The following is a 16,170-nucleotide window of genomic DNA, read 5'->3' as shown; positions in this document are numbered from 1 at the left end:
AAAATGAGAGTCCATACACTTTAACCATTATAATTTATTTTATTGATATTTGTTTCTTTATAAGGTATCAAACAAGATAAAATTCAATGAACAGTTTTGAAGAAAACCCAGGAGTAATACAGAATCAATTAATCTTGGCAAATACCATTGCACCATGTCCCAGTATCCCTAATAACACATTAATATTAAAGATAAACTTCATTTATACTGTTTTTAAATTAAACCAAAAAAGAAAAATCTGCCCACATCAAACATTTTTAGTAAACAAAAAAACTCAGCAGCAGTTATTTTGGCTAGAGAGAAAGCTTTGCAGTAGAAGACTTTTCCTGAGTCAAAATGTCCATTATAAGTAATGTATGGATTTCATATAGAAAAGATGTCTCCAAAAAGTAAACATATCTAAAATCTTGCATATCTAGTCGAATTGTACACTGGACTATAACCAGACCCTTTGGAAGAGGCAGGCAGCATTGGTAAGCCTGTATTTGGGTCTTTCCTGCAGCGATTCAGAGCTTGCTTGTAGTTGATTTTCTCCTTTGTGATTGGGTCTATAATATCTTTGATGTAGGCGGACTCAGTTTCCAGGTCTCTCATTATTGTGTTGTCAATCATTCTGGACCCAACGGCATCCAAGATGCTAACTCTGTGACCGGTATCTGGATCGACCAGCCCTCCGGTCAGGTGCTGAGCCTCCATGAAGCGAATGGCAGTGTCCTTCGGCATCCAGCCTTTCTGAACAGCCTTTCCCACAGACAAACGCTCTTTGGTCACAGGGTCTTCAACTCCAGTGAAAGCCTTCTGTGCATTGAGCAGTCTCTGGATTTGACTATCCTCGATGAGGGCTCTGTTTGCTGCCTTGTGAACCGTGTATCTCCCTTTATTGCTGATGTCAATGATTCCTCCTGTTGATGCCTGAGCCTCCAGAAGTCTTTGGGCAGTTGTGGAATCAATTAGCTTACTCACGGTGGCATTGCGTATTGTGTAGCAGGTGTCAGTGTCTGTATCTATTATTCCAGCAACTGGGTAGGTTTCTTTGGCAGCAGATAGGTTAATAGGTGCTGAATTGAGTGATGTGGTGGATTTTGGGGTGATTGAATTGAACTGGGACTGCTTCTTGTTGTCACCAGCGACGAGCAAGGCAAATTCTGAGATGGGAATTTTTCCTTGTTTGTACTGTTGCAGATCATATTCTGTCAATCTTCCGTCCTTCAGCGCATCTTTGATGGAGTACTGCTTTCCACTCTTGCGATCCTGGAGTAAAGATATCTCCCCATCAGGTCCCAATGAAGTGATCTCCTCCCAGTCACACTCAAGCTCTTGCAAGTGAATGTACTGCGGACGATCAATCAAGCCCTGAAGGTAGGCATCATAAGGAGACATGTCTTTGCCGGTAACTGGGTCCAAAATTGTGATCTTTGTAGAGACATTGGTCTCTTTGGTTCTTGTTTCTGCACTCTCCTCTCTCTGTAGGTTCTGTATAAGCTCACGGATGATGCTATCTCGCTGATGGATCTTGTCTTTTTCGTCCAAGATATCCCTCTCCAAACGCATGACATCAGACTCCATCTTAATGCTTCTCTGTCTGCTCATCTGTGTTCTTTCACTCATCAGTCGGCTCTGCTGCTGGAAGGACAGGCTGATATCGTGCCTCTTGCCATCAAGGGATCTAAGTTCACGAGTGAGGTCTTCCTTCTCTCTCTGTAAGGCATCTCGGTTCATAATCAGGGTTGTCTCCTCTCTTGAAGTAGCAGATTTGCTGTTCATTAGGAAATGGATTTTGTCATTGAAACGTCTAAGTTCATCCTCGAGGTCTTGTCTGGCAAATTTACTTTGAGACACCTGTTCTCTCAGGCGATCCCTCTCAGCCTCAACTGCCTGGTCTTTTTCAACACGGACAACCTCTTTGTAGACTGTCCTCTCACTGGACTTCTCTTTCTGCAAGATTTCAAGCTTTATGTTGATGTTACGGATTTCTCTCTGCAGTCTCAGAATATCACTGGTTTCCTTGTCCATGTCTGACCGCAGACTGCTTGTCAGCCTCTCCAGTTTCGGGTCTCTCTCCACCTTGAGCACCTCCTCGACAACTATGTTTTCCTCAACAGGTGGTGGGGCATTTTCCAGCTGTGAGATACGCAGTTTAATCTCTCTGACTTCAGACTCAGCTTGAATCCTCTTTTGGCGTTCAACACTCTCTCTGAGGATCCTCTCTTTCTCTTCCACCTTTGTTCTTAACTGTTGTAGCTCCAGTTCAAACTGACGCCGGTTCGTTACTTCTTCATCCAGGTTCCTGCTAAGCCTTTCATGCTCGACCATTTGCCTTGGGTCTTTCTGCAAACGAACAACCTCTTGGAGAACCACCTTCTCTTCTGGTTTCTGTCTCTCCAACTGGATGTATTTATTTTTCAGGTCAAACACCATCTCTTCAATGGTGCGCCGAATCTGTGTCTCTTCCCGCACATTATTTCTCAAGCGGTCAAACTCTTTCTCTTGGAGTGGATCGGGCTCATACTTAATAACTTCTCTGGTGACAAGTTGGGTCTCTACCTTTGACTTTTCAGCCTTCCACTCATCTCTCTCTTGCCGGAGCATTCTCAGCTGGTCTTGGAGGGAGTCGTAATTGCTGTGTAAATTATGCACCTGGTCATTTAGCCTCTGAATTTCTCTCTCATTTTCGGGGCTTCTTTCCTCTTTAACCACCTCTTGGAAAACTTCTTTTGTTTCAATTCTTGGCTTCTCTGACTGAATGATGTTGAGTTCAGTTGTCACCTTGGTGAGCCCTCTTTCAAGGTCAGAGCGCTGCTTGCTGCAGTCTTGTATCTCTTTGCGGAGCCGCATTATCTCCACCTCTGTGTTTGGGTCTATCCTGTAGATCTCGTTAACAATTTCCTTCACCTCAACTCTGGGTTTCCATTCGTAAACTTCTCTGTAACGGTTGTGGAGCACCGTCAATTCATTGACCAGAGAGTTGTTTTCAATTCTCTCTTCCTCCAGGCTTGTTCGAATATTCTGGGATTCGTTGATTAGGTCTTGGTCTTGTTCAATCTTTTTGACTTCTTTAGTGATTATCTTAGGCGCAATGTTAGGAATCAGCCTCTCTAGTGCATTTATCTGACTCCTTGTTTGGAAGATGTCATCATTGAGGAGCTTGGTCCTTTTGCTCTCGTCAGAAATTTCTGTCTCAAATGTTCGCACTGCTCTCAGCATCTCTGGGTCTTTCTCCACTTTAACCACTTCCTTCTTAACCACCCTCTCTTTGATTGTTGGCCTCTTCTGCTGGAGAATTGTTACTTCTGTCTTCATCTGAATATGCTCCCCATCCCTCATCCGAATTTCTTCTCTCATCTTCGTTATTTGATCTCTCAGCTTAGCAGCCTCTGTATCCAGCTGGGGATCTTTCTCAAACTCTGTCACCTCTCTAGTCACCAGTTTTGGTGGAGCGCTCTTTACGGTTTCTGCCAGGGTGGTGACTTTTTTGTTTGTAACCTCAACCTCAGTTTGTATGGTGGTGCGCTTCATGATTTCCTCATGTAGCGTCTGCTGCAGAGCCCTCAGATCACTTTCCACTTTTGGGTCACGGTAGTACTTTAGTACTTCTTTCTCCTCGACACGTTCAACTCCACGGCGACTCTTCAAAGACAAAAACCTGTCTTTGAATGTTCTCAGGTTTGTCTCAGCATGAGTCCTCCTCTCCTTCTCCTCCTCCAGCTCTTTTACCAGACCATCTAACTCAAAAGCACTCCTTTCAGACCGCACTTGCTGCTGTGCCACTGCTTGAACTGTCTCTTCATTCTGCAGCAGGAAAAGCAAATTTATTCAAAGTAATATTATTTGCAATGTAGCTTTAGTTTTATGGAAAGCATAATCTAAATGCATACAAAAGATAATAAATTCATTCACTGTTTTCTTACTCGTGATATGAGATTCTTAGCCAGGCCCATCTGTTTTTGGCGCTGGGTGTTTTCAGCTTTTGTTTCAGCGTAGCGGTTCACCAGACTCTTTTCCTGTAATAAGCAAACCTCATGTCACCTCGATCTATAAATAAATGTGAGAAGTGTGTATCATGTTGAAAAACACACAGACATTACCTCTTTCTGAATAGCCTCAGACAGTGTGGGCATACGTGGTTTCTTCGGAACGGTGGCGCCGGCGTCCTCAAGCGTACTGTTGTACGTGTCAACGTTGGTCTCGTACTCCTGCAGAGACGTGAAGATTTAAAATCTTTGAATTGTTTCATGTCATTTGTTGCCTATTTCAAAATCTTTAAGTATGAGCCATGTCTGCTAATGTTAAAATTAAAATGTATTAATTTACTTTCTGTGTTGCCTAAAATGCATTTATGCATTCTATGCTTTTTTAACTTTCAACACATTTGTCTTTACACTGGATGCCCTTCCTGAGGGAAGTCCCATTAGCCCCAGGATTAGCATTTCCTCCCAGGGTTGTACCGCTACACCATGGTTCCATAAATTATTGTATTATATTATTTATTATAAGTTAGGAGTCTTACATTGAGGAGTTCCTGCAGGTCTTGAGAGAGGCTTGTCACCTTTTCCATGTCAGCTTCCTTCCGCGTCAGGTCGTCCATCACCCTCTGCAATGAGTAGGTATAGAAATATTAATCACCTAAAGTTACTGTCCTGTCATAATCATAGTGAATTTCTACAGGTTCATATTGAGAATAATGTTTATACATCCATAAATCAAAAAGACATTATGTGTGGAGTGGGTAGCCAGGTTGTTATTTTATTCTTATGTGATACTTAAAGGTAAATAATCAGAAGACAGTCTCACCTCTTGAGAGCTCTTCTTAGCAGCAATCTGAGACAGATCGTCATTGGGGCTTATCTTGTTTGTTGGCAGGTTGTCCAAGAATGAGTTCAGGGATTTACATGTGCTCTGGAACTCCTGGTTCTTTCCTGCAGTTTCGAGTAAGGTGCTTTCTCTGAGAGGAATATGAGAGGTATTAGGCACATTATGAGGTATTGGTGTATTAGGTACATTATGACAACAGAAACGCCTTATGTAATGAAACCTGTTTTACCTTTTAGTAGTGTAGTAGCACATTTTTATAGGTTATATATAGATGTATATAGATTTATAGATGAAGTACAGATGAACCCCATTGCAGGTTGCAAATACCCGATCTAATCGTAAAGGTACTTCTCACTTCCTTGTTGCTTGATTTAAGTGATTTAAAAGGCTGATGAGGGAAAACCACTGTAGTCTGTCTTTCTAATAAAGCTGAAGGGACTGAGATGATGTGTTCACAGTCTGACTCTCACCTCTCCTTCAGCTGGTTGGCAACATTGGTATAACGTGCTTGTAGCTGCTTGACCTCTGTTTTCTGGCGCTGGATGTCCGGGCAGTACTCCTGGTAGTCCTGCTGCAGAGAGCTGCACAGCTGCTCTGTGGTCTCCAGATCCTTGCTGAGCTTCTTCATGTCATTCTGAGCAGCTGCCACAGACTTTTGCTGGCTCTAAACACCACAAAGGAGATGTTCAATTCAAAGTGAACATTAGAGATATGCAAGAGAATTCAAATTTGTATGGTCAAGACTTCCTTACTTGAATTTCCTCAGCACGGGTTTCAATTGCTTTTGGGCCATTAGGGATCGGACCATCTTCACTCAGCCTTTTCTCAAAGCCGGAGACGAGACCATCCACCTTCTTGATCTGTTTCTCCAGGTTAAGTGAGGCATTTGCTCTGCAGAAAAGAAGATAAATAAACTACTAAATATACTAAGGTTATCTGTTATCTAGATCATCTACTCAAGTAACACAACTTAACAAAGATGGATAGAAGAATGAAAAACTGATTTAAGTTTTTAAAAATGTTGTTCCAAAATCAAACCCCGCCATAAAACAAGCTCTTACTTCTTATTGTAAAGGTCAGCAAGTGCAGCAAGGTTGTCAGACTTGTTGCTGGCAGCACTGAGTTTGAGCGGCAGTCCCGAAGAGGTCCCGTTGGGATCTTTAGCCAGCAGGGGCTGCATGCCAGCCTGTGCAGCCTGTTGCTGCTGCTGTAGAGCCTGTAGTGTCTGAGCAGTTTGCTGTAAAGAGCATCCATACAACCCTCCATTAAACATGAGATATAAGTATAATTCACAGCATAATCATTTCATGCTGACAGTCTGCAGGAGTGAAGAATCCCTTTATGCTGTATAGGGTATGAATGCATACACACACATACGAGGATAATAACAGCAAAATAATGGCTTTTATATGGTTTGTTTTAGTTTCTTGGTGTCACATGGTGAATGATATTTAGCTGGTGCTGATGTTAGTTTGTGTTTTTTCTCACCTCCTGCTCCTTCATCCTTTTGGCCAGATCACCAGCGGGATCACTGCGGCTCAGCGGGGCTCGCAGACGGCTCAGCATGCTCTCCTCAGCTTTGGCCAGGTCATTGTCCAGCTTGTCCAGCTGCTGAGAGAGGGCTGCTACTTTGGGGTCCATGGGGGCAGAAGACACTGGGGCTGAAGGAGGAAAAGGAGAGCTTTTTAAATGGTTGATCTCACTTTAGTTGTGGTTTAAAGATGCAGTGATTGCATATAATGAGGACACTTATGCATTTAATTAATTGACAACAACCTAACTGCTGGGCCCTGGAGATTTCTGATTTGTTATTCTTCAGGGAGTCGGCCAGAGCGGCTCTTCTCTTCTTGATGTCTGCAAGCTCCTGGCCCAAACTAATGAACAAAAAGAAAGGGGCGGAGTCAAAGAAAGGGCAGACGTCGGATGTGCCATTTGAGCTGTTTAATAATAAAGCTTGTCAGCACTTACAGGTCCACTTTATCAATGGCCTCTGAGTCAGGTGGTGGGATCTGGAAGCAAACTCCTGGGAATTTTTTAGTTTTTCCATCAGTGGAAATGACATTCCAGTTCGCAACGTCTGAGTTTGATTTTAAGGTGAACTTGTCTCCTCTTTGCAGAGAATCCTAAAAAATAACGATTGATTCAGTCAGACAAGTCACTTTTCAAAGTTGTTGTTGTTTTTTACTGCAGCCACATGCAGTTAGAGTTTTACATTTAGACAAAAATTGTTCCCCACCGTGCCTGTTTCCCAGTCGCACAGGGACTCCACAGTGATGGCTCTGCTGGGGGTCGTACGTCGCAGTTTCAGTGGAGCGATGGTGGTGCTGCGTTTCCTCAGGTCAGCCAGCAGCTGTTCACATTTCTGCACATCTTTCTCCTCCGCCTGGTAGGAAAAACACGCAAAGATTAAAAAAAGATTCCAAACATATCTTTTCACATAATTTTTCTGCTGGGTTTAACAAACTTAGTGTAATATCCCACAAAATGAACCTCTGTTTCTTCCTGATTTCAGTACCGTGGCAATGAAAGACTGCTCTATAACACATCTCAATCAGTGGGTGGTGGCAAACCAGGTGTGTGAGCACCTTTAACTCATTTTATGTATTTGTTTTTGTTAGTTCTGGTGTATATTGGCAGGACTGTAAAGTTTCATGTGACCTGCCCAGCAAATTAACAGTTTTCCTTCAGTCTGCTGTGTTTGCACCTTATATTTTCTCATATATATGTCCATTTACATATGAATAAATAAAAAAACTTTGAGAATTATTCAATAAATATAACTCAAAGACTTTATAATTTCCCTTTTTAGGCTTCCACTGAACAGAATCAACTTTTGGAGACTTTCCCTGTTTTACTTTTGAACTTTGGAGTCTCCTTGTCTCCAGCTTTGCCTGCCCCAGTGCCTCATTTTCTATCCAAATCTCCTTCTCATTCACTTTTTTAAAATCCTCACTGCTAGCTTGAAAGAGGGGTGCAAGCTGAATTTCTTATGTGTGCTGAGTTGCAGTACTGGTGGCTGGACGTACCTCAAGCTGCAGCAGTTTCTCAGTTTTGCTCTTCTTGCTGAGAGTCTTGGGGTCCAGGGTGCTGTTGAGCTTGGTCAGCGACTCTGACAGCTGCTCGCTGTCATATTGGTACTGAAAAACGGAACAAAGCACACTTTTTGTTTTGTTTTGAGTTTATGCATAAAATCTGCAAATGGTGATGACAGAACAGGTTGCAAACTGAGCACTGCATTGCGATGAACTCTGTCTCACCCTTTTGAAATCCTCCACGCTGTCCAGGTGCGTCTCTTGACAGATGCAGAGATTGAGGAATTTCTGCCACTCATTTCGTACATCATCTCTTTGAGCCTGGAAATATAATGAAGGGAGTTGACATACCTTTAAACAGCATTCAGGATGAAAGAGTGAAGCTGATGTTGTTAACGGGCTTTTCAAGTACCTGTATTGTGTCGCTTGCGGGGTGCTTCATCTCAACAAGTCTCTCGCCTTCGTCCTGGAGTTTGTTCACCTCGGCCTCGTGGGACAGCAGACTGTTGTTCTTGAAATTCTAAATGAGATCAAATCAAAATTGATGTATTTATGTGTGAATTCATCCAGGTACAGAACCAAAACAACTTCTGTCACACTGGACAGGCCACACCTCGTGATTGGTGAGCCTTTCAATTCTATTTTTCATCTGACTTAAAAACGCATTAATCCTAACCTCATACTGCCTCCGAACGTCAGGAGGGTCCAACATGTGGTCACTCCAGTCTTGCTTTTTGATCTTATTCTGCTCTTCTGCCAGGAAGTTCAGCTCCTTGTTGCAGCTCTGCATGTACTCGTATAGGCTATTAAGGTAGTGACGGCGCCACTTGGAGTTGTCCTTAGGAGAAATAAATTAAAATGGAAAGACAAATGAGTACCCCTAAAATAATTTTTTATTCATTTATTCATGTATTAATTATTATTTCTTTCTTTCTTTCTTTTGATTTTTTTAATTTCTTTTAATTTTTTTTTACTTTTTTGGGGGAAATTTTAAGCAGAAATTTACATTTTTCATTTTTTCTCCAACAAAGAAAAAAACAAAAAATAGAAAAATTGCCTCAGAGCTTTTTACACTGCCAAAACCAAAAGTGAAATAAGACTTGTGTTTATCTTTGAACATTAAGTGACTGAAGCAACTCACCAATAAGTTGTTGTACTGTTTTTTCAGAGCGTCGTATTTCTCCTTAAAAAACAAGACAGCGAATGTGAGCGGCTGTTTGAAATGCTTTTTGCTTAATAAAGGACACAAGCTGCAATCAGTTTTAAGTAGAACACATCATGCAAGCATGTGTTCTTGTGTAATCATGCATGCAGACCTTGCTGCCAGCAGAAGCGAGGCAGAGCTGCGTGTTGTAGGCGTCAATCTCTTTGTGTACGATGTTGTGAGCAGCAATCTGCTTCTCCAGATCAGCCATACTAGGGCCAAACTGCTCCACATCCACCAGTTTCTGAAAGCACAGACACCAGAAGAAAGCAGTTCATGGAAATGTAGTGATGAGATATCAAAGGACAGGTCTGACAGGGTGAGGCCGGTAAAACAAAGAAACAAGTGCATTTAGATTACATTAGGATTAAAGGATACAGTTAATGTTATTTATTATTAAGCAATCCTGTGAAAGGGTGACTGCCATTTTCCCCACCCTGTAGTTCCTAATGGAGACTTAAATCTTTTTAAAAGACTGCAAATATTTAGTTTGATTTTTTTCAAAACACTTGATGTCGAGGGGGTTTGCAAAGTGGCTTGCAGGGAGAACAGCAAGGGTGGCCAGGCTAGTGCTAGCCAAAAAGGGAACTATAGATAGAATTACATAGAAATTACAGATTGCTGACATCATGTCAAAGGAGTCTGATTTCTCTACGATGCTCAAATAAGCAACAGTGCGACTCAAAGTTTGAACAGTTTTTGTTACAGAGCGTCTGACTACAGAGGAAAATACTTGTTGGTGGCAGCAGTTTTAAAACAGTTTTTTGTCCTTTTTGTTGACAATAAGAGCATTAATATTTAATAGAGTATGAAAGACTGACGTGGATGTTCAGACAGTGTAACAGTACTTACTTGCTTCTCACTTAAAACAGGCCCCCAGTCAATTAAGGGCATCCGCGACACATCATCAATCTGCTCGTAGATGTCTCTGTAGACGGTACAGTCCTTCAGCCAGCGCTCATGAAGATGAAGGACACTGGAGTCATCAAAGGACAGAAAAGACACAAAGAAACAAACAACTGTGGTTAATGTGGAGCTCCAATGAGTTCAAAGTTAATGATATTAAACAGCTAAAATGTTTTAAAATCCTCAGTATGTTCTCAGAGGAGGGACCAGGTATACTGCAAATCTTCTGTGTTGTATTTATTCTGCATGAACTCACTCGCTCTCTATGTCTGTGGCTTGTGGATGTTTTAGGTTCTTGGCTTTGTCAACATCTATGAAGAGCTTCTTCAGCAGGCCCTCAGCTTCACCCAGCTCATCTGAGATCTCCCTCTGATGCTGGTACGGGAGCTCTTTCTTGTCATTTTCAAAATCCTGTCAAAGGCAGACAACAGATAAGGTGACGTTTTTACAAAGCAATGAGGGTAATCGTTCATAAAATTAGAGGTTTTGTTTTGTCCTTACCACAGCAAGCAGCTCCTCAGCCCTGAGGACGTTTTTCTCCACCAAGTCTGCATCTTTTTGCATCTGGGTGATCAGCAAGGCCAAGTCGGTGGCCTGTGACCTGCAGCAGACAACAAAGGTCAGAGGTTGAACAGCAGCACACATCATTTCAGGGATGATACAGAATTGGTAAGTATACGAGTACTCCCACGCAGAAGTTTTGAATAATTAACAGCTTGATTACAGTCAAACCTTATGGTGTGCATTTTTATGAGCACTCTCACTACCAACAAAGACTTATTTATATTTGTGGACAAACTTCACATCCCCAGGTCATCCTTTATATAAAAAAAATCTGCACAGTGAGGGTGTTTTTATTTTTATTTTTTCCATTCAGTGTTTTTTATTTTGCACAAACTGCACAGTTTCCAGATCTTTTAGGATGGAGTAGGATTTTTCCACCCTTCGCACCACACCCAAAACGTTCCTTAAATTCTACCCATTCTTGAACTTTGACTGTCACTCCCTCTGTCAGTGTTTGTGTTGATTGTGTCGCTGCTCAGAGTAAAGCAAAGCAATGACTAAGATTGTCAAAATGAGGAGGAGGAAGACATTCCATTGAGAGATTAGCTACACCCATGAAGGTGAAGTCTTTGGGATTGGAGACAAATATTGTATTTGTTTTATTTAAGAGGCTTTGTATCTACTGCCTGAATAAATCATGGGGTAGAGCTCAGTTAAAAGTTAAATTAGATTAAATCAAAGTTTTTGCAAACTGCAAACTGGGTTTTGGAGATATGTTTGTGTATAATTGGTTCAGCAATGTGTGTGTGTGTTAAAAATAGACTTTTTAAAATCCAGGTTTTGCCTCATTAACTGAGATTTATGTATTTTACACAGCTGTATAAAACTGTATACCACCTCCACACACACACACACACACACACACACACACACACACACACACACACACACACACACACACACACACACACACACACACACACACACACACACATTCTAAATATGGCAACTTTCAACATATTACACTTTTGCTTTTGTTAGTAATGAAATGTGCGATACATTGCACAGCAGTCTCTGAAGTTTAAAAAATGTTGCTAAAGTAGAGCTACAGTTCAAAAAATACAGATGAAAAAATCTTAGCAGCACAATTTTTTGGTGTATCTGTCAGTGTCAACATTAAGAAAAGAGATATGAAAAGCTGTCAGACTGGGCTGGACTGGGACAAAAAATCAGCCCAGGTATTTTGACTAGAGACCGGCCCACCAAGTATTATAGGAAAAACCATAAAGCCTTTGAATGAAAACAAACGCTGTTGTGACAGTGATGCACAGTCTTGTTGGTATATATGTATGATTTCTATGACGATGAGGGATGAGAGAAGAAGAGGAAGAATAAACACACAAATACACAGAATAACTCCAGCTTTGTGTCTTTTTTTCATTCTAGCTGAAGTATGGGACAAATCGCTTGCTTTTCACCTCAACATGGATGTATTGTAATTGGTCCAGCCCAGAGTCGATCACAACCATTGGACAATCCACCACCTTTCATTGTTTATACCGTTAACATAAAAACGAAAAATCACTATCTGCCCACCGGTAATAACCATGTTATTATAAAGAATAACATGGTTATATTAACCAGTGTAAGTAAGTTTACTTATGAAGCCCTTTTAACAGATAAGTAGTCACAAAGTGTTGCACATAAAATAGAGTAAAATAGATTTAAATGTGAAAAACATAATAAAAACAAGCTCAAAGATCAAGACAAAGAATAAACGAAATCAAGAAAATTAAACGATTTTAAACTGCTTTTTTAAAAGAGAGTCAGCGCTTTTGAAAACTGCTTATAGAGGAAATGACCAGTGGGCCGAGGATTCAGTCTGAGAAAGGTCACACTGATGCTGAAATTACACTTATGTGCAAAACGAAATCAAAGAATCTGGTTCTGCAGCTGCTGTCACAACGACTGCCCTGTTCCTGCTCACTCAGCAGGAGGGACAGGTATGCATTCCCACCTTTGCAGTCAAAGAAAAACCTGTTTAGTTACCATTGTTTATAGAAACAGTAGGTGCAGTGGGCTGTGGAAGAGATTTATCCTCTTTGCTCTAAAAAAACAAATGATCAAATAAATACATGAAAAAAAAGAGTCTGTGATCATCAGACAGAGGAGCATGAGCCAAACATACCAAACACTCGCTATACTACGCATGGCGCCATTTTTCCAATAATTGCACTCAATTTGGATTTTTAAAGGTAAATTTTAAAAGTGGCTTTAATCTCTAGTTTGTCTTCTGTAATATACAGATCTTTATATTTTACTTTTTTACTTTCCTACATGTCGGATATTTAGTTCTGAGTTTGTCTTGATAAAGGTGAACTGTGTAGGGACTGAAATGAATAAAGGTCTGATTTCTGATCTCTTTTATTTAAAGCTGTCACCTTTGGTTTATTCACTTTATTCTTTTATTAATAGCAGATAAGAATTACTGGTCACACCCATACATTGATGTAGACACATACAGTATCTGCATCAAATGTGTGCTTTTTTTTTTTTTTTAATCAAGCAGCAGTGTGATATTCCTGTGCAGGAGTGGCTGTGCAGGGTTTTCCAGGAGTGTCTTGTAAGGTGATACTTTGAGTTTCTCATAAGGTGTTTTGGGGGAACTTTATGCTTTCCTCAGCATGAATCAAGTATTTGTGCGGGCTGCTTGTGTGGTCATGCTGAGCTTTTAGCCAATTTTAAAAAAAATGGTTAAAGAAATCGTTAAACTGCTCTTCTTCAACAGTTGGTGGTTTTTAGTAAATTATTAAATGAATGACTGCTACAGAAAACACTACTATGAGACCAGTTTAAACTGGATTATCTGCATAATTTAGAAGGGCTTGCCTGCATTTTTTAGATGATAGTAAGATCTCACATCTTCTGCACAAACACCCTCATTTCCCCCTCAAGCTAAACTCATATTGTAAAAAAAAAGGTCTGATTTCATAGTAAAATTAGGTTCAAGAATTGTTATTTTACAACATGACCACTGGAGCAAAGAAATGGATGTTGAATGCCGAAATGAATCTGTGCTTTACAGTCAGCAGAGTCATTATTAAATCCCTGCGTAACCAGCGCTCTAATCTGTGATGTAACCAAAGGCACCAGCAGAACAAGATGAATGTCTGAGAGCCGCCCAGACTCAACACACACAAATACAAATTTTTCCATGACGTCTTTGGGCTTTTCGACTTCTTGGAGACTCAGCCTGACCCGAGCATTAGCTGCCACTTTTACCTTTATTTGTACCTTTATTTTAAAAACATTAAAAAACGTCCCAGTGCCATGTCTAATGCACAAATCCATACATCGCAGCTCTCCAGCTGTCCGTGTCATTTCCAACAAACACCCAGGAATCATCTTTGATTGCGATTCACAAATTTTTCTTAAACTAATAAATAAACAATTATCAGACAATAGAAATGACTGAATGAAATGAACAGCACTTCCTGTGCGTCACTCTGTAATGTACAGTTAAAAACCAACGCCCGCATGAGAGGCAGAAACCAGCTGAGCAAAACGGACAACCCAGCCCTCATCACGCCTCAGCAGAGAGAAAATATGTCTGAAGCCGAGCCAAGGTGAAGGCACAAGCCGGACACCACCTGACGGTGAGATCACGTCAGCGGTCTTTTGTTACTCCCAGGAACAAAAAGGTGAAGTGGTCGGCTTTGCAGCTGAATGTGGGGCTCTTTCTATGAATAGAAACTGATCCTGAGGAAACCTGAAGAAAACCCATCCTCAATACTATCCATTACTTAAAAAGGTGATCATCCCACTTCGCCGCTTTGAATGCAGCGACTTAAATGGCGTTCTGATCTGTGATCCGGAGACTTTTGGCAGATTTGCCATGAGTTAGATTCAGTGGCTCTTCATGAGCCTTCTCTTTATATTTAGCACATGAAAATGACCTCACCCACATTATGCATCAAATGGAATTCATTTTTATTCGCAATCCTCTAAAGCAGGTTGCTGTCAGCTTTATGTAAATGTTTGAAACCTGTGCCACCTGACTGTCATATTTCCATATCTGATCTGAACAGCTGCCTAGCCTGATAGGACTCCCTACATCTTCAAGCAACAAAAGCTCTCCAATAATCATTTTGCACAGACAGAAAGTTTCTCTGTGAATGATTTTTTTTTCTCCAGTACAATAAAATTACTAATACAAATGATCTGACACCTGTCAAGGGTGTAACACCAATAAATTAGGTTTAGGGTAAATTTCTGCCTGATAATCAGGATGACAACATCTTTCAATTTCACTTTTAGTCGTAATTCCCTCATTTCACTCGTCCTCTTGCAGGACACCGATGCACATCGTGTTTACAAAGTAAACTTGACCCCTGGCTTGTATTTAGCTTTCGCTTTTTCCAAAAGATTAACTCTCACATAACTCAGCACTTGAAAGCAGTGAAGGAATTCCCTAGGAAAACATGCATTAAAACCTCATTTAAACTTGTAATATAATAAACCACAAAACAGACGCACACAGAGAAAGAGGGCAGCAAGAACACACAGGAAACATGACACAGTTCTTGGCTTTAGAAGAACAGGAACAGGAGGAACATGACAGAGATACAGTGTCACCACACTCATACACGCATTCATAAAATCCACAGTGAATAACTCACTTGCTGATCTTCCCCGAGACCTTGAGTGTACCATTCTTAGTGTCCTTGGAGCTCTCCTTTTTCTTAAACATCTTGGCGGATGTCAAGCAGAGATCCTGAGTAAAAACTCTCACTCTCTCTCTGTCTCACTCCTTCTTCGTCTCTGACTCCCGCTCTCTCTGGTTCTTGTCAAACACACTGAAGTATACAAACACACACACACACTCATGTCACCACGGTGTTTAATGCCAGTGGCTCCTCCCAAACAGGTTAACAGGTGTGTCAACGCCCAAACATCCACCTTGCAGAGGACGACTGGACCGACCTGTTCTCTGCACTCTCCCTCTCTTCTTCCCTTCTTCAGGCCAGCCCTTCCTTTCATTGGGCCCCTGACACACTCTCCAAACTCGCACAGGTCTTTTAATTACCAACAAAGCAGGAATGCATAATTCAGAAAGCCAGAGGGAAACGCTCCATTCCTGCACTGTTCACTCGGCTCTGTGTGTCACACGCATTGTGAAGATTATATCCCTTGGGATAATTATAGAGCTGAAAAATGATCCAGTGCTACAAACCCAAAATGGTATTGAACTGCAAATCTGATTCCTTAAAGGGATAGGTGAGTTTTGTCACAAGGTTTCTCTCAAGGTTATTCGTATAAGAGGATACATAATATTAGGCAACTCGATTTCACGTTTACCCCAAAAAAGAAATAATAATTCTGGCCTTTCAAGACTTCAGTGAATAATACCAATAATATACCAGAATAATACCAGTCTGGTTTTAAAGGTAGCAGCACAGAAATTGGGCCTTACAGTCTTGTTTGCATAAACTGTAGATAAAAGATTGAAATGACCACTGCAACATCACCGTAAAGTCCTGCACACCTCAAAACCCTTAAAAATAGAGACCAAGATACTGAGCCGTTTGTAAGAGAAGCTGAACTGCCCTTTTAAAAGGTTTCTATATAAGTTGATTTCTTTTTTCCACCAGAGGAGTTGTCCACTGCTGGCCATTTGAAAAAGCACTGATGTATCCATATTTTACACATGTG

General features: G+C 41.1%; 1 protein-coding gene across 1 annotated transcript; it reads right to left on the bottom strand.

Annotated features, from left to right (window-relative positions):
• Positions 1-19: 19 nt before the first annotated feature.
• On the bottom strand, positions 20-15,315 carry evpla (envoplakin a). Its single transcript, XM_026170465.1, has 22 exons — positions 15,138-15,315; positions 10,456-10,555; positions 10,211-10,365; positions 9,901-10,024; positions 9,161-9,292; positions 8,986-9,027; positions 8,521-8,682; positions 8,257-8,364; positions 8,070-8,165; positions 7,839-7,949; positions 7,049-7,195; positions 6,781-6,935; positions 6,589-6,686; positions 6,301-6,473; positions 5,874-6,049; positions 5,565-5,703; positions 5,283-5,476; positions 4,792-4,942; positions 4,508-4,591; positions 4,086-4,193; positions 3,909-4,001; positions 20-3,789 (listed from the first exon to the last, which is right to left on the bottom strand). The coding sequence occupies exons 1-22, from the start codon at positions 15,206-15,208 to the stop codon at positions 400-402; spliced, it is 6,009 nt and encodes a 2,002-aa protein (XP_026026250.1). The 5' UTR covers positions 15,209-15,315; the 3' UTR covers positions 20-399.
• Between the last annotated feature and the right edge of the window lie 855 nt (positions 15,316-16,170).

This window comes from Astatotilapia calliptera, chromosome 6 (genome assembly GCF_900246225.1).
Source record: "Astatotilapia calliptera chromosome 6, fAstCal1.2, whole genome shotgun sequence".
Classification (NCBI taxonomy): Eukaryota; Metazoa; Chordata; class Actinopteri; order Cichliformes; family Cichlidae; genus Astatotilapia; species Astatotilapia calliptera.
This window is presented reverse-complemented; position numbering and strand designations above follow the sequence as displayed.